The sequence below is a fragment of the Muntiacus reevesi genome, chromosome 4 (genome assembly GCF_963930625.1).
Source record: "Muntiacus reevesi chromosome 4, mMunRee1.1, whole genome shotgun sequence".
NCBI lineage: Eukaryota > Metazoa > Chordata > Mammalia > Artiodactyla > Cervidae > Muntiacus > Muntiacus reevesi.
The window spans coordinates 82317567-82345168 of record NC_089252.1 but is presented as its reverse complement, the minus strand read 5'-3'; the positions used below and the strand labels follow the sequence as shown (position 1 = coordinate 82345168).

The following is a 27602-nucleotide window of genomic DNA, read 5'->3' as shown; positions in this document are numbered from 1 at the left end:
ATGTGGTATCTGACACTATATATCAGGTGCCATATATACTTACGGCAGTACTCCTGTCACTTTAAAGTAAAAAGGTTAACGGCCTACATATTTGCTCTTTATAAAGATTTGAGCCTTTGTGCTTTCCAGTAGGTGAAGAGGTAAACAGCAGGAAGTATGAGTTATTTCAGCTGCTGTATTCTGACATTTTATAACTAACTTTTCTTTCTGTGTAGCCAGTCAGAGCATCTTTGTGCAGTATGGGCAAATAGCACTTTTGGACCTTGATAACACAAAAAAGCGTATTTCTGTTAAACCCCAGATAAGAGGAAGTGTGAAAAACAGTGTAATGGGGCCTTTGCTGCAAGAAAGGGAGCCTCAGAAACATCCGCATCCAGGTCAGTAACTGAGTGCTTATGAAGGAACGCTTACGATAGCTAAGTACTAGTAAGGTATGTATTGGACACATTTTACAATTTCTACTGTTCTATATAGGACGTATGCAGGTTGAGTTATTAGAGGTCTGGTTTTGTTAGGTGAAAAGACCTTAGGTTTGTATTATGTGTATTTTATATACCAGAATATTTTATTTGCAAGAGTCAGTAAACAGTACAGAACATTCTGAGCTCACACTTCCAGGAGTAAAGTAAAAGCAGCGTTTCCTTACTACAGCTGGGTTGGATGTAGAGATGTGCTGTGCTACCGAAAAAAACACTCCGTGGAATCTGTTTAGAGGAACTTTCGGTTCAGTGTAAGACTACATGAACAAACAGTAAAGTAGTAATAGTAAAGCCATAAAAACCCAAGGTGGTTGTTAGTGGTAAAAAGGTAAAGAAAGGTTAAGCATATTTTAAAGAATCAACAGCGTTCTTAAGTTGCTTTTCGTTTACTCTCTTTACATAAATATGCAACATGATACTCAATTTAGGTTTCTAGTCTAGGCAATCAAAACCATTGCATTTTTGGTAAGTTAAAATGTAAGAAACTTTAACAGTCCATTTTTGGCCACATACATTGTACCTAATTAGCTGAACTTTCCTCAGTGAATTATGTAAAGCAGTGGAGCAGTATCAAAATTACACCAAAATGTGGAAGGATCCAATAAACCCCTTGAATGTGTAAGCAAAGAGGTAGGTGGCAAATCTGTCTGTCTAGAACTTTATCTTAAAAATTATTTCTTACACCTAAAGTATCCACATCTGAGTAGATATTTTACATTATTTAAACAAACATGTTTAGCTTTGCTTTTATAGTTTACTTACAGAGTTTCTTCACTTTACATTGAACAAAATAGCCTATGAAATACATCATCACCTCTAGCCTGTAGGAAGGAGACGTGTTTTAGCATCTGTGCTCCACAGTAGTCTAAGTTGAGATTCAACTTTGCAGCAGAATAACCAAACACTAAGCAAATACATGAGATATTACTATTCACTAACAAACATGTTAAGAAAACTTTTATTTTGGGGCTCAAACTGCATATTATAACTCTTTATTTTCAAAATTTACAAATCAGTATCTCAGAAACTAAAGAAAAGGAACAAAGTCCTTTTAACATTATACACATTTCCTTGCTGCTTTCAAAAAAGAACAGTACTAGAGCTTGGCACCCTACCTTCTGGAACATCTGCCCTTTGGAGCACTGATGCAAACACGCCATTCTGTTCTGTGTATTAGGATCAAATAAATGAGGAACTGCATTAATTACAACAATTTATAGGAATTTCAGATTTGTGCAGAAAACATGCTCACCAGTTTCACAGATGTCTTCACATCCTCTCAGTGATAACACTACCAAGCTTATCAAGAGTCCACAGGGTAACGGTCCCAACATCCTAAAGTAGGTATTCCTGAAAACCAAGTGTTCTAGACTGCTTCTCATCCCCGTCAATAGAATATCTTAGTTTAAATCTTGAAATCCTTTTTGTTCAACTAAGAGACTGCAACCTTCCATGTGATGTTGCTTTTTACTTAGTTATGCATCAAAAGCAGTAATTTCCAAAGCAGATCTGGTGTTAGAATACCAATGTGTTAAGTAACCTTATCCCTACTGTATTTGTTTATAAGCAGAGTATTACTTTGTCAGGGCTTATGTCATCTTCCGTGTCTGGGATGGTGGGCAAGAGAGCAGATCGAGTCAAACCCCAGAATTTTTGAGGTGACATGTCTTTTTTGGTGGCTGTAAATTTCCATCCAATATGGCTGGCACAGATCCTGCACTGGGCAATAGTCCAAGCATACCTACGAGATTAAGGAAAGGTAAAGTAAATCAGCTCAGGAAATGCATCTCTGTAGCCCAGCCTATCACCTCAGAAACCTGTTAGAAAGACAGATCTTTTACTAGCCAAATTCTAAGGATGGGGAAGAGAAAACTCAGAGCTTTGATTTATACAGTTTCCTAAAACAGCCCTCACAAAAAGATTTTCCAATTTGTATCAAGTCATCATGGTAATACAGATTTCTTTACACAAACTGCTGGTTGCCAGCAGCACAGTGTAAGTTGCAGCAGCATTTTCTTACGTTGTTTTGCGCTGCAGTCAAGTTAGGGAACAGCAATCACCTGTAGAAATACACTCTTCTTCTGGGAGTTTAAACTGGGGAAAGAGGTGAGCGTTTCCCTCACGTAAGACTGGCCAGTCCAGGTGGCATGGGTCTAGGTCCAGCACAAATATAGTCACTACGCCCTGCTCAGCTTGCCTCGTTCAAAATAAAAAGGCTGAGCCAGCATTATGGCTGAAGGCATCTCACAAGTGCTTAGGTGGTGCTGTAGGTCCCACAGTCATACTTTGAAGGTCAGTAGGCTAAAGCCAAAAAAACCCGAAGCCTGCAAACTAGAAGAAAAGCTGCATTCTGCATGTTTTGGGTCATAGTCACTAATTTTACACATTATAAAATACAGATATACAGTGGACCCTTGACCAACACAGGTGGCTAATCCACCTATGATTTATAGTTGGTCCTTGTATCTGCAGTTCATCTCTGCATCTAACGACTCAACCAACAGAGAAGCAGCCAGTATTTTACTACTGAAACATCCCTGCATCTAAGTGGAAGTGAGCAGTTCAAAACCATGCTGTTCAAGGGTCAACTCTAGTTTTACTGGATCATAAAACAGTGGGTATTTCATTTCCCTGTCAGCTCACTCGGAAGGGGTGTGGCCCAACCGTATAGTTGGTTTAAGACCTGCAGCTGCCACGTGACAGTACATGCAGTGAGACTGCAAGAGTAGCTCTCCAGCCACTCGTGAAGCGGACAACTCTCCTTAATACCCTGAGTTTTACCGCCCCACTAAGGCGCACACACAAACCCCACAAGGGGACGCCACCACATTACCCAGGAAACCAGCTGTGGTCTGTGGAAGGCCGGCCGATCAGATTCAAGTTGCAGGCCTTGTAGACGGTGAGCGTCTCGTGCACGTATCCGTGAGGGTTCACGTAAGCTGCCATCGGCCCACATAAAGATAAACTAGAATAGAGAATCAGCGCAGAGGAGAGTCAAAATGGGGAAAAAAAATCTAACAAGCATGTCCTATCTCTGACCCTATGGTGAAACTGATATTTGAGTGAAGTAGTGCATAAAGCCGAGGCATTCCTGCTAGGTCCGTAAGTACTGAGAAAGATACAGTTGATAGATTTTTAACAAAGTTGAGGTGGTGTGGAGGTTCTCCCTCACCAGGCTCACTCATTGCTGTGAATAATCCCGTCCACACCCACTGCTGTTCTGGTACCCAATCAGAAGTGTCTTACCTACCACTGAGGTAACTTCCCATATTTCATTTGCTGAGTATTTGTAATTTAATGGAGGGAAATAAATGGAGAATAGAAATATAGTCTTGCCTGTTGTTGTTATGACAGTTGGGAAAATGTACTCAGACGTGTACTAAAAATGCAATAAAAAGCTCACCTGAATATTTCATTTTTGGTTGTTATTTCTGTTTCTTGACATTGTTTACAGCAAAGTGACGTACACTAAAATATTTAAGAGAAAATTAGTGGGGGAAATGCTCCAAAGTGTTGATTAAAACTATAGTTATAGGAAAGATGGAACAAGGAAAACACAAGCTGACATAATCACTAATGACCCTCTAGGATACACAGAGGAATGCAAAACAATTTTTCTGTCTTATGATCTCAAATGTTCTCTATTTCCATAACTAAACACCCTACCACCAGCCCTTGTTGGTCCCAACAGTGCAACACCACCCCCCCCCCCCGCCCCGACAGAATGTGTACATCCAGACAGACATTCATTACTCACTTTATTCATAATATCTAGTTCACAGCGAAGTCGTTGGATTGCACTACCAATTTTAAGGAGCTGAATTCGTAATACATCATCAATAGGAAGACAAGCAGCTACTCTGTAAGAAAAATCTTAAAGACAGGATACGTTTTTCAGACTTTTAAACTTACGAAGCAGATACAGATCAGATAACTTATGAATGCAATAACATCCTTTTCAAATAAATCCTTCCCTGAGAACACACTTCACATAGTTATAAACAATACTAAAATGTATCAGTTGTCACGTGTATATATATCTTAAGGATGTAACTTCTTTTCCCATACTTGTTTTTTGTAAATGTCTTAAACATGAAATCAAACCCATGTTATTAGAAGTCACTTATTTACTAAGAGACTAGAAAAATAGTTAACTTGTACCTAATTAACAGCTATGTAAATACAGTAGTAAGCCTTGGAACTAAGGTGACCTTTAAAGGCATCCTGAAGACCAAGGAAAGGAGTATACCCAAATAGCATTTCCGGATGCGAGCCTGTTATGTCTAAAATAGGAATGCTTAGAATTTAAGACCCTTGTTACAACTAACTAAAAAATACTCATTTTTTATAATTGATGAAAACAAATGTGTATGCTTTTCAGGATTTTAGTAAAACATCACAGGAAGAAAGCTAATTTTTCATACCTATTGGATTTGATGGAAGAGAATCTTCTTTGAGATTTTCATCCCATTCGCGTAGCTGTTTCTTGATTCTATCCATTAAGGTTTCCTTGTTTGAAACGAGCCATAGTAAGGTTCACACACTTTTTACACTGTCAGCTTTTCAACTCAATAAATCTAACATATTCGTAACAAATGTAAGCAGTTACTATCTAGTACAGTTCCAGTATATATGTGTCTGCTTCTTACACAGAAGTGACTGCAGCCCCTGCTCAGCCCAGCACGAGGCTGGCTTTCCGGCCTCTCTTCCCCGGCTCTGGCCTCTCTCCTTCCGTCTCCAGGAGACCTTTCTGCCGGTCCCTGCGAGCTGCACTAGCGCCTGCTACCCACACACCTTACCTGGTACCTGTTTACGTCAGAGTGCTCACTATCTTTTCACAAGGGGATGTAACACTCTTGTCTGTTATGTACTTGTAATGCCTCTTAAGCTGCTGAAGAGCAGAGTGAACGATCGTTTCCCTCAGTGCTGCCCATGTGCTAAGTGCTCACCACCTCCCAGTTCACCAAGCCCAGAGCTCCAGTTCTGTGGGCAGGCTGATGGAAGACTGAGAACCTCTAATGCATCCCAGGACACTCAGGGCACCTTTACCCCCACTTTATACTCAGGTTCTGCCCCAAACCACAGAAAAATTAACAGAAATGGGGCCTTGAACACAGCCTGTCTCTATGACCTACATTCTGTGAACCATCCACTAACAGTCTCTTACTCAATTTTTCAAGCTGTCATGATGCCTAGTATAAAAAATTTGAACTGCAAAAGCACTGGTGTGTATATCAATTAGTATACTAAAAGCAGGAAATAAGACGTGGGCATACTTGTTTACAAGAGAACTAAAACACTGTTAAGGATTCTGTATTTTTCTAAATGTAACTGTACTTTGACAACAAAATTTTAAATGCTTAACACACCCAAAGATGCCACGGTACCTTGTCCTGAAGTTATAAGCCGCCACCCACTGACAGAAAACCAAAGATCTACACGTTAGAAGTCAGGTCTGTCCAGCAGTATGATTCTGCCCTTTCCCCTTAAATGCATGGCACTAGTTCCAAAAATAAAATACCACTTGTTTCGTCTAGTGACCCTTATGACATGGCCTGTCCTAGAAGCAAACCGTTCAACGCAGGTTACTTACAGCATCATATAAGGAATACAGCCAGCGAGGCCATGAAGTCAGATTTGCACAATGAAACTTTCTCTGAAAAGAAAACAAAAGTCACTTAAACACCATACAATCAATATCTTAGGGGTAGAAGGAACCAGATTTAAAAACTGATCTTGGCCCACGAGGACGTTCTAATTTCAAAAAGATGAAAAAGTTTGCAGAGAATTCCGCAAGAGATGATTATATTAGACAAAGATGTTTTAATTCCTGTAAAATTTAAGTAACTGATGGGAACACTCAATAATTAAGGTATCAGTCCTCAGAGTATATATTTAATGTGATACCAATGAATTGGAATTCAGAAGCAGTTTAAAGCTCATCTGAAAGAACAGATGTGTAAAAACCACCAAGAAAATCTGGAAAGAGAACTGCTAGACAGGACAAGGCCACACTGCAAGGATGCTCCGCGGCAGTGCTGTCAACGGCAACAGGCGGGGACACCCGCCCATCTACCAGCAACCGTCCATACAAGACGCTTCCACTAGAGAAGGTCCTGCACCCGACCGAAGAAAAGTAGGGAACACGAGGGATGGTCACACTTTCTCCACATGCAAAGCAAAGCCTGCACGTCTACAGACATGCTAGTTTTGTGCAGAAGTTGTTCACGGACACGTGAAACTGGGCGGGGAAGGGCTCCTGTACCTGCAAGCCCAAACGGTGGTTTACATACGACCAAGGGTGTCAGCTGTGTGAGGTCCTAGCGCCGTCAGCAGTGCAAATGATAAAAATGATCTATCCAAGTAATTGAAACAGTACAAGTTTTTGTTTCCTTCATTTATCAAATCCTACTTGCTTCTAAGAACTGGAATGGAATGGTGAGCTTTTTCTAGATTCTGAGGCTTGTAAGCTCATAATGGAAGATACACAATTACAAGCGTACAATGTATGCTGGGAAACCACTCCTCCGCTTGAGGAAGCCTGCCTACACTACACACAGCCTCCCATTTCAAGACTTCCCCTTCATACATAAATAAACTGCCCTCACTGCCACTCTTCTGACGACTCAGGGACAAGACAAAAACAGACTGCAAAGTTCCTGTGGATAAGGTAATAAGCAACAGTAGCCACACAAACCTTGAAAATCTTGTGATGGTGTTAGTGGTCATATTTTTACCAGAATTACAAACTGTCAACAGTTACATAACAGTATCCTGGTGGGGCATAAACAGACAGACTGATCACAGAGCAGAAGAAAAATAAACACGAATCTGGTCTGTAAGGCAGCACAGGTGTGCGGAGTGAACACACGAGCCTTTCAGAAAATGGTGAAAGGACAGTGGGTCGCTACCTGGGATAGGTGCTGGAATCACACCAAGAGAAACTACACATGGATGATCAAAGCTTCCATTCTGATGTCATTAAGAAAAAATGAAGTCAAAAGTAAAAAGTGACACATCTCATTGATGCATGACGATTCCTTCACACAGGGAGGTATCTCTAGCTATGATTCAGAATACACAAGTATTAAAAAAAAAATTCAACTATATGACCACAATACAGTTAAAAGACAAAAATGAGAAACTAAAAAAAGTGTCTGACACACACTGCAGATGAAGGGATACGCTGCCTTTACACACAGGTGAGTGTGTACAGAACTGGCAACAAAAAGTGGGGGTGAAGACAACTCCAGTTAAAGGAAATATGACATGCTCTTAAACACAAATGTCACACATCATTCACATTCAGAGAAATTCAAGTTAAACCTTCAACAAGCTCCTATGTTTCATTTACCAGATCAGCAAAACTTAAGCTGGATACTGTACAGCCTCATGGAAACACTGACAGAGTACAGATAGGAACAACCTCCTTGAGCAAGAAACTTGGAAGATAGATGTCAACATTACAAATGCAGTCGCCCTGACATCCAGTCATCTCACGTCTCAAATACTGACCTATATGAAAGGTCATCTGTGTGTATCACTGAGTCTAGGTCCATCGTTAATACAGAGAATACCGTGCAGCTTTCAAAACAAGGAAGAACTCTGAAAACTAAAAGCAGAAGAATCTCCTACACTCTTAAAATAAGGAGGACAGCATGCATCCTCCTACATAAGAAAAAGGAGAGAAGTAAGAATGTTTATCTGTGTTTTCATAAAGAAACTCTGAAGAAGACTGAGAAGCTAACCTGTGAGCTCCTGTTTGTGGGTCCCGCCCCTGAGTTACGCTCAGTTCTTCCCTGCTCTGTGTGAGAAGCAGGAGCTTGTAAATTTAGCAGAGACCAGAAAGATGAGCTTCATTCACTTTCTTGTTTCCACATTTGATTTTTTGTACTTCATACTGTTTCTCATTAACATGGAAGGGCTTTATCAATGACCAAATAGCATGGGCAAGAAGGGAGTATCCTCAAAAACATATACACTGTATTCTGAGTAGGTTTAAACAACATTTTCCTCATTTTGAGAGAATTTCGCTACAGTGAACAGTGAAGAGAAAAAGACACTGTGAGAAGAGGGAGTAAAGAAATCGTTTTAAAGGTCGAATCTCCGGATGAGAAAGGTTCCCAGAGAGAAGTGGATTTGAAAGAGCATCGCCTGGTTAACTGGTCTAACTTCTCAACCCTCAGCGACACTTTCTCCAGTGTTCCCGTCAGAATGGAAGATAACGGAAGTGGAAATACTTTTGTCATTTCGACTGTTTCGTTTTCAATACCAAATGTTGAGAGGTCATATACACAGTTGCAAGGCCAACTGGATACACTTCAGGAAGACTCCACTCCGCTCCTACATCCTTTAGTGTCCTTTTCTGGTGGAGAAGTGGGTGGCAACACAATTAGAGTGAGTAAGAATCAGCTAAGCTTTTCCCAGTTCTGGCCAGTGAACCGCTTCTCAGACACGAAGATGCACGAGGCCCTGCTGGGGCCGTGGCAGGTACAACCATCAGGTGTGAATAAACTCCACAGAGGGCTGACCCGAGCCCCAGGTCGGCCTGAAGACAAGCGCTGTGACAAGTTGTGTCCGCTACAGGCGCAGCAGGATGAGCCCCGAGACGGTCCAGGGCCCCTGCCATCCACCAGCCCTTCCCTGCACCCCCGCCAGGCTGGCAAGCCAGAACGGCTCCCATCGGGCTCTCTAAAGTGAGACAGGGTCTGCAGGACGCCTGGAGTCCAAAATAGAGCAGCTAGTGTTTTTTCTTGGCCTAGTGATCTAGATCCACGTTTCAGAAGCTAAGACACTCTACCCAAAGTGTAAGCAACGGAACAATCAGAAAAAAACACAGACGAAGGCATTTGTAGCCCTGAACACCTTTTCTATCCGCTCATTCCTAAGTACCTTCCATTTACTCCTTGGCAATTCTGAACATGAAGAAAAGTGAGGGAATGTTTGAGAATCCAGAATTACTGGAGAAATAAGACATCAGGGGATGCTCAGAGGATCTGTCTGGTTCCTAACACCTGACGGCCCAGCTACAGAGGCCTCCGTCTGAATTCAACGTGAACAAGCTGAGGTGCTTTGGCCACGGAACAGGAAGGAGTTAGTCAGTGGTTCACACAAAAGATTTTTACAAGTTCTGTTTGTCCAACCCAAGTGCAGGTTTAAGATGGCAAGATCCCGCAGAGAGAACACGAACTAATCGTCCAGAGCACTGAAGTGAGGAATGAACTCCACGGACTCTCACTCTATGCTCAGAACTGTGCAAAGAGGTAATGTAGGATTTTTAAATGGTTAAGAATTTTTAACAAAAAAATCTTGGTGTGGAAGAACTATTATATAAATAAAATACTTAATACCTCCTGGAAAAAATATCCAATGATTGAAACCCACAGCGATCTAAACCCTGAGAGGCCATGCAGGCAGCGCCCTGACACAGTGACCTCGCCACAGAGCATCTCGGCAGCCCCCAGAGCCGACGCACTGCTGGGTACTGAATGACTCCACGCGTTCCAGAACATTCCACGGAGCCGTGGACAACAGTGCCGTCCTCCACAAACTCACTTCACAGTTAGGCTGAAGTGACTAACAGCAAATCTCCCACTGTGCTAGTGGTCAAATAAACATGATTTAAAGAATATATAAAGCGTCTGTATTGGGGACATCCCTGGTGATCCAGAGTACAACTGTATTCTCAACGCAGGGGGCCCAGGTTCAATCCATTGTCGGGAAATTAGATCCCTCACGCTGCAACTAAAGATCCTGCACATGGAAATGAAAGATCCTGCATGCCACGATTAAGACCCAGTACACAGCTAAATAAAAAATTAGATTAAAAAAATAAAGCATCTGTATCAAGTCTGAAAACAAAAGTATTGCACAGCTATACAAAACTTACTGTGAATTTAAGCTGTTTGCTGTTTAGTCGCTAAACCATGTCAGACTCTTTCTGATCCCCACGGACTGTACCCGCCAGGCTCCTCTCATGGGATTCTCCAGGCAAGACTAGTGGCATGGGTTGCCATTTCTCCTCTCTAGGGGATCTCTCCAACCCAGGGTTTGAACCCTCATCCCCTGCATCCACTTCTGCTTTACTGACCACACCAAAGTGTTTGACTGTGTGGATCACAACAAACTGTGGAAAATTCTTCAAGAGAAGCGATACCTTACTTGCCTCCTGAGAAATCTGTAGGCAGGTTAAGAAGCAACAGTTAGAAATGGAACAACAGACTGGTTTCAAATTGGGAAAGGTGTACATCAAGGCTGTGTATTGGCACCCCGCTTATCTAACTTACATGCAGAGTACATCATGAGAAATGCCGGGCTGTATGAAGCACAAGCTGGAATCAAGATTGCCGGGAGAAATATCAATAACCTCAGATATCCATGACACTGCACTTATGGCAGAAAGTGAAGAAGACTAAAGAGCCTCTTGATAAAAGTGAAAGAGGAGAGTGAAAAAGTTGGCTTAAAACTCAACATTGAGAAAACTCAGATCATGACATCCAGTCCCATCAGTTCATGACAAATAGATGGGCAAACAATGGAAACAGTGTCAGACTTTATTTTTCTGGGCTCCAAAATCACTGCAGATGGTGACTGCAGCCATGAAATTAAAAGATGCTTACTCCTTGGAAGAAAAGCTATGACCAACCTAGACAGCATATTAAAAAGCAGAGACATTACTTTGCCAACAAAGATCCATCTAGTCAAGCTATAGTTCTTCCAGTGGTCATGTATGGATGTGAGAGTTGGACTATAAAGAAAGCTGAGTGCCGAAGAATTGACGCTTTTGAACTGTGGTGTTGGAGAAGACTCTTGAGAGTCCCTTGGACTCCAAGGAGATCCAACCAGTCCATCCTAAAGGAAATCAATCCTGAATATTCATTGGAAGGACTGATGCTGAAGCTGAAACTCCAATACTTTGGCCACCTGATACAAAGAACTGACTCCTCAGAAAAGACCCTGATGCTGGGAAAGACTGAAGGCAGGAGGGGGAAGGGGACGACACAGGATGAGATGGTTGGATGACATCACTCACTCGATGGACATGAGCTTGAGCAAGCTCCTCAAACTGGTGATGGGCAGGGAGGCCTGGTGTGCTGCAGTCCATGTGGCTGTAAAGAGTCGGACAACTGAGCGACTAAACTGAACTGAACTCCTGCAGTGGCAGGCAGGTTCTTTGCCGTTGAGCTGTTACCTCAAATGAGGACCCTAGGATAATTTACATCAAAATTAAAACCTTTGATATTCGACAAAGAGTAATGGATGATAAGTACAGGATTCTTCAGGTTACTACGGAAATTGTCTTTCCATATTTTTAAAAGACATATCTCAAAAAAGTAATTTTAAATTTAGACACTAGAAATCTTTCTCCTTTAGGGAGAAATCATAAATATTAGGTATTTTATACTCAAAATTGATACATCTCACAGATAAGTACAAACAAGCTTCATTGATATTTTTCCTTCAATAACGATCTAGCCAAAAGGATATACACAGGAATTAATGCCCTAGAGGCAGTACTTTTAAAGAGTGCCTTTAAAAGTCAAGCCAGTTTTGGTGATGTCCATACTGTTGCTCAAAAACAGCTTCCTTTCAGAAGTCCACAAGGAGCAAAACAACCACCACTGTGTACTGTCCCAAACTCTTCCTCTGAGTCTAGGTGTTTATGACTCAAGAGCCAAGCATCTCCTGTGATCACAGTCTAATAAGCGTTTCCTGCAGCATTTAGAACTACAGTGAAGTAATACCTGGATTAACATTTTACTTGGTTTTGCAATCTGCTCTTACATCAACAACTGCCTAAGAAATTTTAAGAAACTCCAGCTATGAACAAATGCAACTATAGTATTGCTCAGAAGATGTCTGAGGAAGGAATCATGAGAGTTGTTGGTGTTTCTTTCTTTAAACAGGAAAAAAGCAACCTGTCTTCGCTTTTTGAACATGCATAAAAAAATCAGTTTCTCACCTTCTGGTATTTCTGCCACCATTTATATGAACACTGGTCTTCCCATGAGACAGGTTTTGAAGGAAATATCTGGCACTTATTGAGGGATTCTAGTTGAACTGCAGACATGGTTGAAGGCAACACACACTCAGGAAGAATTTGCACTTTAGCTTGCTGGATTCTAAAATAAAGAGAACCAGGGATGTTCTGAGAGAACAGCACTGAAACATGTATATTGTCAAGGGTGAAACAGATCACCAGCCCAGGTGGGATGCATGAGACAAGTGCTCAGGGCTGGTGCGCTGGGAAGACCCAGAGGGATGGGATGGGGAGGGAGGTGGGAGGGGGGATCGGGAAGGGGAACACATGTAACTCCATGGCTGATTCATGTCAATGTATGGCAAAAACCACTACAATACTGTAAAGTAATTAGCCTCCAACTAATAAAAACAAATGAAAAAAAATTTTTTTCTAATTAAAAAAAAGAGAACCAGGCACGGTGTTCATTTTTAAGATCAACTAAGTCTAATTACTATGTTGCTAACCATTATGGATAGCTTCAAGTACTAAAATTTTCAAGGTTTTCTTTTTTAAACATATTCATCAAGTCCTGATATTAAGATACAAGAAATTTTAAAAAACTACTATATTTCATAAATCATACCAAAGTTAAAACCAAAGGTAACCAAAGATTTTTCTATCTCACTGTGGAATGGAAAACGCTATTTTTACATTTCAGGCAAATCTTGTAAATGAAATAAAGTTAAAAAATCAATATACCACCAACCCCTGATGTGTTGATACTTCTATAAAAATTTCTCATTCTTGGACACCCCACCCCTCACTCCACTTCTTTATGTTGCCCAACTCTTACATCAATCCCTTCTCACAAATCACCTATCCTAAGAAGTAGGTAGGTAAAGGAAGAGAAAATCAAGAACCTTTTCACACGGATTAGACCAGAGAATTACATGTAGCCTTATTTCTGTCTGCGTTCCTTTTCTCATTCCTAAACATTTACCCTGAATATGCAAAGAATCAAAATCCATATTATCTTTAAAAATTATCTCTACTCATATAGTAAAGTCATCATTCAACAATGCTACCTGAGAATATCATAATTCCAAGTATCTTCTCATGAATTAATGCCAAAGAGGCTGTACCTCCAAGCCACTGTCTTATGAGGCACTAAAAGAATTATCTCCTATTGTAACTTTTCAAATGCAGAAAGTATCAACACATTCAAATGCTGGAACGAAAAAACACTATCAGTAGGAAGAAGTCAAATATATTACAAGTCTCTGCTTCACTATTATTCATGTTCAGGAATTCTAAAGTGGTCTTTCATTGTTACCACTGTCTCAATCCACAAAAACTTATGACACTTTATACTTCTTCTGATTTATTAAATGAAAATAGCTAAACGTGTCTGAAAATATGTAGGTTTACTGTCATGATACACACTCCACTCACTTCATTTCTTTCCTGCAAGCTCAAATTTAAGTCTACATGACTTTGGAAAATGGTAACATAAATCTGTGTTCAAATATTCTTATATTATTAGAGCTCATTTAAAACAAAAATAACTAATCATGTTTTCCTCACCTAATTCACAAGTTTTTGTTATGATACAAACGTTAATGCTACAGAAACATCAGCTCAGAGATCGTTTTAATAATTAGTGTACACAGGCTGTCTAGATCACCTCAAAGGGGAAAGCGCTGCTCTCTGTTCCTCCGTGAAACACCCCAGGGTCTGCTGCACGCATGGCTGGCTCTGCTCCCAGCAGCTGAGTTTTGGTTTTAACGTAAACTAGTTTTGTTTCTTCACAACCTGTCTTGGCAGTTGTTGTGCAATTATAGCTATATAATTTATATAAATATTTTTTGAAGTGGAAGGAGCTTTATAAAAAATTTTATTCAAGTATAATTAATTTACAGTGTTGTGTTCATTTTTGCTAGACAGCAAAGTGATTCAGTTGTATATGTATATACGTCCCTTTTTATATTCTTTTCCATTATGGTTTATGACAGACCAGTTCCCTGGGCTATATAGCAGAGCCCTGTTGTTTTGTAATTTATGTAACTACTATGGCAACCAGGAAAATAAGTACAAAATTAAAACTGCTTTAATGAAACACTAGCTTGAGTCGAAAAAATGCTTTCAAATTAGGTTCAGGCAATTCTAATAGGGAGAAAAGTGCATGAATCTGGAAGGTTTCTGTGCGCAAAGCCCTTGTGAGTATCTTCGGAATCTCTCTAAAGAAAAACTACAGGTATGCACTGCAGATGGATGATGCAATGAAAGCAACTAGTGCAAGAAAGACTTCTGTCAACTCTTATCTGCAAACCCAATATAAAGACAGTACCCTGTCTTACCATCAAATGTGAAACGAATTAAGGGGTATTTACATATTTTAAGTTAAAATGTTTAGGATATATATGTATAAATTTATATATGTATATATTTTTATGAGTTCTAGTTTTAATCACCTTTTTGACTAAAAATTACTCACCTCAATTATGATAAGTACGAGGGCTTCTTTTGTAATTACAAATAGAGTATTAATCTCCTCTTCCTCTCTACATGTAAGAAATACTCAGGAATTTCTAAAACAGTCCTATAGAGATGCAATGATACATTTCTACTTTTTAATTAATTTTTGTTCAGAAGATGTCAGAGAAATACAGACACGACTTGGAAAGGTCAGAGGCAGCAGTACGCCTTGCACATATGGAGAGTCATGAGACAGATCACTATCATCTGTCCTGCACTACAGAGGAAAGGAAACTGGCCTGAGTTGCAAATGTGCGAGGGAGGGACTCTGGCTTGGTGGGAACAGCACCGGTTTGGAAGTCGGGGGCCTGGAGCTCACCCGCGCGCCCACGAGCTGGACAACTCCGGGCAAACCACTTATTTCCACCGCGGTCAGGTTCCCTTTCTGGAAGAAGAGCTTGCACTACATCCTCGCTAGTCTCTGCCCTCTCACCATTTCCTCTGAAGGTAGTTACAGGGCCAGAGGGGCAGTGGGCCCACAGAATTCTCACTCCATGGGGGTCTTTCGGACAGACATTTTGTGAGCCGTGGCGGGGGGTCTACGGAACACGAGGCCCTTCTCCAGTCCTGGCCCGCCTGACCAGTCTGACGCTCATCTCTACTCGAGGCCAATGCGCATCCGTTTACTTGCTTTCAGAGTCAAGACACTATTGCCATCTTGTGTTCAAACTAATTTTTCCACAATCACAAGTCACTGATGTCGACAGTCTCAGAAATATACCTTTCCCCAAGTCAATTTGCTATTATGGTTTCTGGAATATAGTATTCACAAATATTCAAAACTTTATAAGCACAAAGGTAGGAAGTACTTTTACAATGGAACTGTCAGTAAAATCCACAGCACAAACAGCTTGCTGTCTCAACACAGGGCTCTCGGGGACGCTCACCCATCCCTGGAACACTGATGGTCCGCAGTGCAGAACGCACGGGCGTCGCATCGCCCGGCCCGAGCAGCCCACATCCTGAAGGACACAGACGCCCCACACGGACAGCGCCTTGCTCAGCCGGCGAGCTCCCGGGGCGAATGCTCGCGGGGAGCACCGGGCGGGGAGCACCGGACGCCCGCGGGCTCTGGCACCCCACCCCTCCCCCTGCGCTCGCTCAGGCCCCAGAGGGTGGCTGAGTTCACTAATATTTATTAACGCCCACTATGTGAAAACACAGGAAAGGTGTTGTCCTCATGCAGTTCATATTCTTAAACCTTAAAAAAAAAAAAAAAAAACAAAACCCTCTGAATGTCCTTGACTTCACAAGACATCACCTGTCCAACACAGAGATCTGACAAGATTTTCAACTGTGACTACAGATAAGAGACCAATTCCCGAAGGCTGGGAGCACCGAGGAATTTGTATCTTTCTAAGACTTCACTAGTGATTCACTGGTGATTCTTCTGCGCCAGAGTTAAGAACCATTCCTATAAAAGGAAACACACAGCGATGAGGACAACTGCTCTGTGGTTTTTTTGGAGGTCTGCAAAGTGAACTGCATTTTTTAAAATGAAGTATTCTTTACGGAATACCTTAAGGAATAAGGTATTCCTTAAATTTGTGGGAAAAAAGCCATTGTGAGAGTCACACCAAAATGGAAGTGCTAACCAGAACACTCAGAGAATTTCTAAACTGTATAAGACAGAGATGAGAAGCCCTTCCTGACCGCTTAGTAAACACATGATCCCCTGTGGGTGAGAGAATTCTGCGGTGGAGGTGGGCACGCAGCTACATGGTCTCCGACACCCAGACGCAGCGGGCGGCGAGCGTCCCGCCGCAGCTCTCGAAGCACCCGCTGGTGCACCCAGCTCCCCGAGCCCTGACCCCCACCCTCTCCAATCTGCAGAGAGGTCTTCAGTCCCAAAGAAGCCCTGTCCCAAATGACACTGCCGGTGGGGTTACATCACTGTTCCGAAACCTAGAGGGGCATCATTCACCTGGACATCTGACAGATGGACACCTGGACAGAAAGGACGCCGCGGCCTCCTCCCCGACTGGTCCCTCTCTAGGGACGGGAGGAAGGGCGGGAACCCGCACGTCTGCAGTTTTACTGCCCCGGTCACTGGGATGCACAGCCAAGTTAGAAACCCCAGACTGCACTTTCAAAGGGAAAAGAACAACTAGTGAAAGGCTATGAAGTGTGGACATCAGCAAAACAGACGAAATGTAAGAAAACTACTTCATTTTATGATGTTTGAGGAGTTTTAAGATAGACAGTGTTTCTTACCCGTCTGACTGTGTCCTGATCTCAAGGACTTTGAATCTCTGTCTTCCGATTGCTTTCACTTTCACAACCTCAATTCCAAAATCCTGCTCTTCTCGGTAGGCATAGATCTCTGCTGTGGTTCCAAATTGTGCTTCCCTTTCCTGGACATTGCTTCCAAGGGAAATTTTAAAAAGGAAACAGTTTTGAACATTTAATTTTCAAATATGCCAAGATGACAAAAGCAATACACATGGGAAAACAATTTATAGCAATCACTCTCACTGCAAAGCTATTTAATTTATTTTAGAATCACACGGGGAACTGAGATATATAAAGAGGGCTTCAGGAAGTACACTTAGCGCCCACTAGCAGAAGAACAGACTTCTAGTCATTGAAAATAACCCACAGCTGAGAGGGGTTAAACTGTCATTTCCCAAACTAAACATTCTTTTATTCAGCAGATCATCCTTTCTGCCGCTTATCAGCAGCTCTGCACTGGGGTGGGGTTTGGGGGGGAGTGGGGACTTCCTGTATCAATTTCCTGCCTCCACCACTGATTTCCTCTAGTTGTCATGGGACACTTGACATTTAGCTTCAAGTTACCACTCGTCTACAAGACAACAACTTGGGAATTTTGAGAGACAGAAAATAACTAGTCACTCCTTTGTAAAAACCATCCTTTACAAACAGTGTAAAAGCCCTCTTTTTCTTGAAGACGGCTCTTGAAAATAAGGTTCTAGAAATGTTCTTCATTACATATTAATGATTTTAAAACTTTCACATACCAGAAAGTTAACTGTGTGTGAAACTTAAAGCTTGACTTAGATGGTAATGATCATAGCAAAATTCTCCAACTTCCACTTCCAAGCTCTTTATGGAAGAGTTTTACTTCACAGCCTTGCCCCAACTTCTATGCAGGCAAAACAGCAGTCAGTTTTGCCTTTAAAACCACCTCTCCTGTGGCGCACCAAGATTTACCTGTACGCGAGCACTGCGAAGGTCCTGTCCTTCTGAATGAGGTTCCGCACCATGCTGACCTCCTGTGGGCTGAAGAGCTGCAGCGGCAGGGTCTGCCCGGGGATGAGCACCATGAGCACCTGCGGCAGCACCGGGATGACCGGGCAGCTGTCGTCGTCGTGCAGGGTCCGCCCGTGGAACTCCTCCATGTCGGAGCCCAGGTACTGCGGGGGCCGGGTTCGGTCGTTACGGACAGGCAACGGGACACGCGCTCCACACACTGACGCGCGACTGACACAGACACAGACGCGGGGGGTACACACATGCAAAGAATAAAGCTGCCGCATCAGCGGCCCACAGCAAAGTCCGTGTGTGGCTCCGGCAAGTAGACTTCTCAACTCCTTGTGAAGAATCGCTCACACACAAATTAAAAAGCATTTTTTAAGCTCAAAATATTTGATTTTGTCTAAGCCCAACATCTCTATGTCTGAAAAGCATAAATGACAATTATAAAATGCCAGCATGTTAAATAACACCCTGGAATCCTGCAGCACAGAGAATAACCGGCACTTTAATGGTTTATATATTACTAGCCAAGATATAAGGAGGGTTCCAAGTGTGCAAAGAATTACTTGTAATAGTCAAAGTACCAAACTGCTTAAAAATTACAGCTTAACACTATTTATCGGTGGCAAGAAGCCCACATTCTCATCCACGATTTCAAGCGCGAGGTAATATCAGGTAATGCTAAAAGCAGTCATTCACTTTAAAGAACTTTTATCTACAGTTAAATGTACGCATCTCTCATACTAGATCTAATACAAAGTTACATACTGTATGTGATGTCGGCAAACTAGTGTCAAAATTTATGATGTTTGGTTTCTTGGGTTCTTTGATATCCTGGTCTTCAACTTCCATTTCAATTTCATCTTCTTCCTCTTCCTCTGCTGTAAAAGTAGAGTATTATAAGCGAAAAACAAAAAACAGAGGCATGGAGACATAAAAGCCATGTTCCCCTTCAAATACATATAACTCCTTCTTTGGGATTCCAGGCCTGTGGGAAGAGGAGCTCTTAAGGACACCATTCACACTTGGGAATCTCGACAGTACTGTGAAGAGGCAGCCAGGGAGCTGGGGTCTAGGCTGGGTCTGCCTCTAACTACTTTTCTTAAATCAATGTTTACGTTTAGAATAGTTTAAGACTTACAGAAAAGCTGCAAAGATGGTAGAGAGTTCCTTCTACTCCACACCTGTTTCTCAATAGTTAACATCTTAGTGTGGCACGCTTGCCGTAACCAAGCGATCGGTGATGGCATAGTACCGCTGACTAGACACATTTCATCTGGATTTCCTGAGTTATTATCCAATATGCTACTTCTGTCCCAGGACCCTGTCCACAACACCACACAACATTTAGTCGTCGGGTCTCCTTAGCCTCCTCTGGGCTGGGATGGTCTCTCAGGCTTTCCTTGTTTTTGATGGCCTTCAGAGTTTTGACGACTATTGGTCAGGCGCTTTGTAGAATGTCCCTCAAGTCGGAACTTTCTTGGGGAGGAATCCCAGGGAGGTGAAGAGCCATGTTCATCATGTCTTATCAAGGGCACTCACTAGTGATGTGACTTAGAACTGCTGAAGCTGACCTGGGTCACTGGCTGAGGGCGTGTTAGTCAGACTTCTCCACTGGAGGCTCCTTTCCCCCCCTTTTTCACACTGTACTCTTTGGCAGCAAAACCATGAGGCACAACCCACATCTTAGGGGTAGGGACTGGTTCCACTTCCTTGAAAGGTGACTACCTGCATACATTATTTGAAATTCTTCTGCACAGGAGATGTATCTCTTCTCCCTCACTAGGAACCAATTCTGACACAATAGACAATTCATCCCATGTGATGAAACCTTAGTTTCCTCATTTGAAAAATGACAGACATGAACAAGACAATCTCTATAAAATAGTTTTTTCAAACGTTTAAACAGTTTCTAGAGAAGCAGGAAGGAAGGAAAGAAGAAGGGGCTAAAAAGCAAGTAGGTTCCTAAATAAACTTCTAAATAGATAAAATGGCTTTACAAAATAGGTACTTTCTGCTGTGCATATCATTATTTAAATCTAACCACCTCCAGCTAGGTTCCTGACAAGAAAATGTAAATGTTTTTCAATATGACAACTGCTTTAGACTTTCTATTAATGCCTACAAAGTCCTTAGATATAAGGCTTTGTCAAAAAGAACAACCTAATTATTTCAACTTAAATTCAAATGTTCAGTGATTTAACACTGCATACAAAATTTTCCTAAGAAGAAAAAAAGTTCAACAGGAGATCAGAGATAACGAAGAAAAATCTAAACCGATGACAAAAATATACTGCATCTACTTCCTTGCATTCACAATTCTGACAGCATGGCTTTCCTTATGCACTTTTGACACTTTACTGCTCTATTATGCACTCTATTATGCAAAGTTTTAAAGGTCAACTTTCAGCTCAAAGGCTAGAACTCTTTTTAAAAAATTTATATTTTAACTGTCCCAACTTCATCTCAAAATGATTTCCTTTAGCCTTTCTCCTATATATGGCTGAAACCCACTTCCTCCTACTTGGCTGTTTATCTATTATTATTATTTTTTTGGCTGGGACAGATTCTTCAAATCTTAAATATTAAGCAACTACTTAAGCACTTAGAGGGAATTACTCTTCCAAACAACTCATACTACATGTATGTATGGACAACTGAATGTTTCTAAAAATCAGTCGTACATGATTTGCAGGAATATAACTATTATATTGACAACCTCTCTGAGCCCCTTGTGCTCTCAATTTTTTTCAACAAAACACACCGTTCAGAGCTACCAGGGTGAAGTGTGATGACTCATCTCACGCAGGAGCACAGTGTGGATGCCAACAGAACGTCAGCATCTTCCCCGGCACACTGGATCTGGCATGGACAGAGCTGGGCTGATGTCTCTGAAAAAATAGCTCAGCTCTTTGATCAAATTCAATTCAGGAGATCAGCTTCCAAATGGACCACTGACTCTGATTCTAGTCTATTTTCATGGAAAAGCTCCTTTCCACACAGCGGGGGCATGACATCAGTATTCCTCCTCTGGCCCACACCACACCCAGTGGGCAAAGTCATCCTCCAAGCACAGCTTCCCTTCTGTCTGAAATCCACAAGTGCTCCTCTCCAATCCATGGAACAAACTCATGATCCCATTGGCAAGAGATGCAAGCTTTCCAACACTCTGACCCAACCTACCTTCCAGACCTTATCTTCTGCAAGTCTATCCTAGGTCATAATGCTTTGGGATGTCTGTAGTACACTTCACAGAGCTTTCCCCCAGTCGTTCTCAGCCATAATCAATCCCTCCCTCTGACGATTTACTTATCTGGCCTACATCAATGGCCTCCTGCTAATTATATTTTCAGGAACCATATATACATGATAAACATCCTCAAGTATCAGACTGTGCATTATACCTCTTTTTACCTTCAGGATACATAAGATACTTCCTGGCACACAGTAAGTGACTCCGCTAATAGTCTCAGTTTGGCTGATACACCTCTTGCAAGGCAACTCTTTCCATGACAAAACTGTAAAATTATCCCAGACTTTTTTTCTGCCCACTAATCCAACATAAGGCCAAGGTCTAAATTTTCACAAAACATAAAGCAAAGAGAATCCCGAGTTTAATATCCCAGTTCTAAGTATCTAAAATCAGGCGTATTCTACCAAGTACTTGAACTACATGCCTAGGAACTGACCAAACACCGAGGTGGCACTGAGTGGTTAAGAGACACCAGCCATGCAGGCAGACAGATCTGAGTAGGACCCCTGGCTCCGCAACTGTGTGACCTTGGGCAAGTCACAGGAACCTGCCAGCTCATTTCTCACCCACCAAGTCAAGACTAGAACAGTGAAGTGGGGAGGACAAAGTGGAAAAATGCATGCAAACGCCCAGGGCAGGGCCGGTGACACGGTAGCACTTAATAAATAAGCTGTCACTCTTATGGGGGGGATGAAGTTCCATAAAAGTCTGGGATGCTGGGCGGCCCCAGTCTCCCTCTCTCCCCACCCAGTTTCACGCCATTTCCTTGGAGCCAAGTTCTGGGCACACGGAGGATGGAGAGCACGGAGTCCCTGCCTCTGGGGGCAGCCTCCTCCCTCCCCAAGCCCTCGTCCCCAGACTAGGGAGGCCGAGCTGCAGCAAGAAACACCACGGTCCCGGGCCCGCGGCCCCGTGCAGGTTCTGCACCACCCGCCCGCCTCCCCGGCCCCGCCGCGCCACTGGCGCATCTGGCCTCGCCTCCTCCCGCTGCCAGGGACAGGCCCCAGACGGTTACCGGGAAGGAGCGGCAGGTGATTGCCCATGTTGTGCGCAGCGTCCTCCGGATCTCCCTCGCCGGCCATGTCTGTTTACCCGCAAAGGAGCCTGGGACAGGGCGGCGCCCGGCCGCCGGGGGAGGGCCGGTGCAGCGCCGCTGTGGCTGCGCCCCGGGCCACAGCTCCCCCTGGCGGCGCCCGCGGGGAGGACAGCGCACTGGCCGGCTGGGAAAGGCACCGCCGGCAGCAGGGCCGGCACCGGGACTCAACGCTGTGTCCGCTGCGCTTCGTACAGAGCCGTCGCCTGTTCCCTCCCCGGGAGGACATTTTACACACACAGGGAAACAGGCTCAGGTTCTTTAGTCTCCACCTTGCTCTTGACAAGGAAGATGGGAAGCAAATAGAAACCCATTTATACAGGCTTAGCTCCAATCCTTAAAATAAAAACTGTGTACATGAAGACTGGGAAAATGCATCAGCTATTCCGAAGACGGCTGGGTTATACCTGAGTTTCTTTACAACAATCAAAAGTAGTTTTCATATATATTTTCCAAAATTAATAAGCATTGGTCTGAAACAAATACTAGAAACGATAAGAGAATAGAGAAAGGCCTGTGATTGGCAAGTAAGATTGTCGATATAAAATAGCTTACGCGTTATTACTTCAACTGAAACGAGTCATTGTGTTACAAGAGAAATGAAAAATGGGGTTTTCCTACTAACAAGCAAAGGGAAGAGTGAATGGCAAAACAGGCCTGTAAGAGTTAAGAATCCTAGTTTTACTTTAACTTTTACTATTCACAGTACAGGTACCTAGACTTGTCCTTCACAAAAGAATTCCACACTCTCTGACTCTGTGTGAATCATATACTCCGCCGAGTCACCTGGCCTTCTTCTCTTCTTTTTTTTTTTTTTTTTTAAATTGGAGTGTAGCTGCTTTGCGATGTTGTGTTACTTTCTGCTGTACAAGGAAGTAAATTAGCTGTGTCTGCCCACACTCCCCTGTAGCATTCTTCATTTCAGAAAGGTCATAGGCAATAAACCAGGAGCCCACCGGACCCAGTTCCCTAACTGCCTGATGCCACTTGTGGCCATTTTGAAATTTTGCAGAAAAGAACTGCAACACCTTTGCTTTGATCCTGCTCCCTTACCCCAGCCCATGAGCCCTGCCTATAAGACTTCTCCCTGTCCCTCAGGGAGGGGGGCACAGTTTCAGAGGAGCTAGCCTGTGGTGTTCCATCTCTGCCTGGCAAAGAAATAGCTACTTTTCCTTGTTCCTCCAAAGCTCTTGTCAGCATTGGTGCACAGAGGGCTGTTTGGATGAGTGACAAAAGCTTTATTAGTGTCTTTTCACTCTCTTCAGTGAATGAAATAGAATACCTAAACATGCTGGGGAGAAGGGTGAGAGGAAGAAACAGCATTGCTCTGAAGAAAATAATGAATTGAATAGTTTAAAATACGTTTGTTCCAAAAGTTTGCTCGCTGAAAAGTTAAAAGCTGAGAACCTCCTTGGGAGAGAGGCTGATGGGTCCTTTCAGTGTCATTCTGCCTTCTGTCCCCGAACCACTACTCTGTGACCTTGATCAATTCTTTCATGGCTTCTGGCCTTAAAACATGACCAGTTTATCCATTTGCCAAGCGAGAGTAGGCCAAGCAGTTTCTCAGGTTTGCTCTAGCTAATAATGGCTGCAGAATTGAAGATAGCATTGCCTTTTATGATCATATATAACCACTTCAGGTTACAGATTAATAAGTTACATAGGATATACTATCATGATGGGTTATTGAAAGTAAGATGGTCACTCTAGAAAGGTAGAGGATGAGAGAAAGGAAAATGCAAGAGAGAATGATAGAACTATGAGAGAAAGGTGTCTGTGTGGGTGGGTGGGTGTGAGGGGGGAGGAGGGGGGAGGAGGGTGATTGCAAGTACACATATATGTACATTATCAGTCTTGGTTTATAGAATTTTATAATTCTATGGTCTACAGAAATGCAAAGGACTGTGCTTACCTCCAACAGAAGTTTCTTTACACGGCAAACATCTGGTTCCTAAACAAGGAAGCTCTGACCTTCCCGGGTCCTGCCCAGAGGTGGCACCAGCACCGTGCCCTGCACCCTGGGTCAACCAAGAATCCTGTGGGGAAGGGAGGACAGCTGTGAGCCTGGAGGGGTCAGCAGACGCGGCTGGAAAAGCACTCGCGCCTCTTTCTTCTTTTGTGCTCGGCCCCGGGTCAGCGACGCTGCCATCTGTGCACCTTTCACTCCCCATTTGCCTGCTTCCCCTCGCCTCCATGCACACTCACCATCTGCTCCTGCATTCATATCATCCTTCCCTACCCCCACCGCCCCAAGTCTACCCAGCCATCCATAGCTATGTCTTTCAATAGGGGTAACAACAAATGACCACTGAACAAAAACATCTCAGCAAGCAGGTTTCTTGGATTAAGCCCTGGTTATTAAAACCAAAAAGGAAAACATGATCATTCACCATTTATTTTTAATTGGGTAACTTTATCCTGAAGCGAGCCATCACACAGAGTAGCTCACATTTCTTCTTGCTTCTGTGAAATGTGTTCATTGATAAGAAGCTCGGCAAACCAGTGGGAAAGGAAACTTATAGCTTTGTCTTATAAGATAAACTTATAAGATCTTTTTTTTTTTTTTTTTTTTTTAAGATCTTTGTCTTATAGTTCAAGAATTACCTTTAATAGGATAAAATTGAGGCTGATATTAGATAAGAGAAAATACAAATAAAAAAAGTTCCCACTGTACTTTTAATTTCTGGTGTCTATACACTACGTTAGTAGAAAGGGATATACAGACTTGGAAGACAACTTTTTTGGCTCCTTTCTGTTTTTTTTTTTTTTTTTTTTTTTAATCATTTGCATAGACTGTATATTCTTAATATGTTAAAGAAAGCTACTACCTTGGTCTAAGCAGTCAATTATCTGTCACCTGGATTACTACAGTAGCTTGAATAATGGTTTTTCGACCTCCACTATTGGTCTCCACAGTTCATCCTCAGCAAAGCAGCCGGAGTGAGCCCCTTCAAGCAGAGGTCAGACATGTGACACCCCGCTCGGAAGCACGCCTTCATTCCCCATCTCACTGTAAGCCGCTTCCGCCCAGTGACCTCCCGTGACCCTCCAGGCTCTCCTCTGCTCTGGCCTCTGTGTTACAACCAAGCAGGGGGCAACTCCCATCACAGTGCCGTTGCTCTAGCCCTTCCCTTTTCCTGGAATGCTCTTTCCTCGTGGAGATTCACGTCTTGCTCCCTTGTATCTTCCAGGTCTTTGATGAAATGTCCCTCCTTACGGAGTCTTTCCCAGATCATCCAACATCTTACTGCACCCCACCTCTAGCCTCCTTACCCTCTACCCTCCTCCTCTGTTTTATCTCTATTTTTTTTTTCCAGAGGATTGGTCAACTTCTAAAACACTGTGAAGCTTACTTTTTAAAAAGATCCTCCTCCCTGGGCTTCCCCGGTGGCTCAGTGGTAAAGACCCCACCTGCCAACGCAGGCCACGTGGGGCACATCGCTCACCGAGAAGACCCCAGCGCCTCGGAGCAGAGGCTGGGCTCGAGAGCCGGCGCTGCGGCTGCTGAAGCCCACGTGCCTAAGAGCCCGTGCTCTGCAACAAGAGAAGTCACCCCAGTGAGAGGCCCGTGCCCTCACACTCGGGAGTGGCCCCCACTCGCCACAACTAGAGAAAGCTCACACAGCCACGAAGACCCAGCACAGCCAAAAGTAAATGAATACATAAAATTATTTAAAAAAAAATCCCCCTCACTGCAGGAGTGTAAACTCAGTGGGAGAGGTCAGAGATCTGCGCCTCTTTTGTCTACTCTTGTGTCCCCAAAGCCTGACACCTAGTAAGTGCTCAAAAAATGTTTACAGAGGGAATGAATGAATGGCACCTTTAATGGAAGACACTGTTGACTGATCCAGCACCAATCCTCTCTTCTTCCCGACTAAGAACCGTCCTGTGGTTTGGGGTGATGGTGTTCCCAGCCCCGTGGGCTCATGTCCGCTCCCAGACTGTCTTGCCCCAGTCCCCTCCCCCATGATCTTGAAAGGTTGTTGCTGAACGATAAGACGAGGGATTCTTGGCCTCCGGAGGAGACGAATTCAATCCGGGGCCAGAGACGAGGCTGGATCGCTCAGAGCTTTTGTGTAATAAAGTTTTACTAAAGTATAAAGGAGATAGAGAAAGCTTCTGACATAGGCATCAGAAGGGGGCAAAAGAGTACCCCCCTCCTAGTCTTCAGCTGTATGTTATATAGTCACTCACAGTCTGTTAATGAAAAGAAAGGAATGTCATAAAATCTAGAATGGCACCAGATAATTCATCCCAGGCCATAAAACTATTGACTTGAATCTTGTAGAAGGGCAGGATACCAACAAATAGTTCCATTTACATAGATTAGGGGAACAATATCTGAGTAAATTAGGCCCTTTGGCGGAACCAACTTGAAGACAGAGTCTGGGGTTCATTAACATATCTTAAGACAACATTTTCATACGTAAAAGAAATGTATTGGTTAACTCAAGGTTTGAGAGTAGTTAGCTTTAGGTGAGACCAGGTGTCATGGCAACACAGAATGTTAAGAGAAACCTCTTTTTAAATTTGTATAGAGAAGGAAAAACAGATCGCTGGTTTGTTCTTTCCTGCCGGTTAAGAGATGGGTCTCCTCCATTTGGAGACCCCTGGCCTTCCTGCCTGTTACCCTCTCAATCTTCTGCAGCTCGTGGCAGCCAGGAGACACAACTCTGGTTGATGCAATGCAGAGAAAGTCGTCCTGGCAGCCAGGGAGAACGGTGAGAAGGGAAAGGTGTTCCTACATGATTAAAGAAAACTATTTCATTCCTATATACTCCTGCAGGGATGAAGATTAAGGTCCATATTGGTTTGCCCAATAAAATGAGCCAAGCGAGTACAAACACCTAAGAGATTTTAGAGAGCATCATGAACTTCAGAAAAAGCACAGCTAGATTTACTTGTAGGCATATTCTGTTGTCGTTTTTAACTGAAGGGATGAGGACGTCCCTGGTGGCCCAGTGGACAGGCATCTGCCTGCCAGTGCAGGGAACACAGGTTCGGTTCCTGGTGCAGGAAGATCCCACGTGTCACGGGGCAGCTAGGCCCATTCACCACAGTGAG

At 43.1% G+C, this 27602-nt stretch overlaps 1 protein-coding gene across 4 annotated transcripts; it reads right to left on the bottom strand.

Moving 5' to 3' along the window:
* Nucleotides 1–300: 300 nt before the first annotated feature.
* Nucleotides 301–27526, bottom strand: CRBN (cereblon). 4 transcript variants are annotated; one of them, XM_065933269.1, is made up of 12 exons: nt 27440–27526; nt 24451–24574; nt 18961–19073; nt 18148–18350; nt 17191–17340; nt 12442–12601; nt 6073–6135; nt 4904–4988; nt 4237–4352; nt 3883–3947; nt 3313–3444; nt 301–2220 (listed from the first exon to the last, which is right to left on the bottom strand). In XM_065933269.1, the coding sequence occupies exons 1-12, from the start codon at nt 27509–27511 to the stop codon at nt 2040–2042; spliced, it is 1464 nt and encodes a 487-aa protein (XP_065789341.1). In that variant the 5' UTR covers nt 27512–27526; the 3' UTR covers nt 301–2039. The 4 variants fall into 4 exon arrangements, with proteins under 4 accessions (XP_065789341.1, XP_065789340.1, XP_065789342.1 ...); XM_065933268.1 differs by lacking the exon at nt 27440–27526 and having other exon boundaries at nt 24451–24748; XM_065933270.1 differs by lacking the exons at nt 24451–24574; nt 27440–27526 and adding an exon at nt 22461–22547.
* Between the last annotated feature and the right edge of the window lie 76 nt (nt 27527–27602).

Bases quoted from the DNA above. Each gene is read 5' to 3' on its own strand.
- CRBN (XM_065933268.1), bottom strand. From the start codon at position 24,733: ATGGAGGCGAGGGGAAGCAGGCAAATGGGGAGTGAAAGGTGCACAGAT. The intron at 6,136-12,441 runs GTGAGAAACTGA...TTTTCTTTTCAG, and splicing joins GGTGGCAGAAATACCAGAAG to AGAAAGTTTCATTGTGCAAA. The intron at 3,445-3,882 runs GTGAGCTTTTTA...TCTCTATTCTAG, and splicing joins ACCAAAAATGAAATATTCAG to TTTATCTTTATGTGGGCCGA.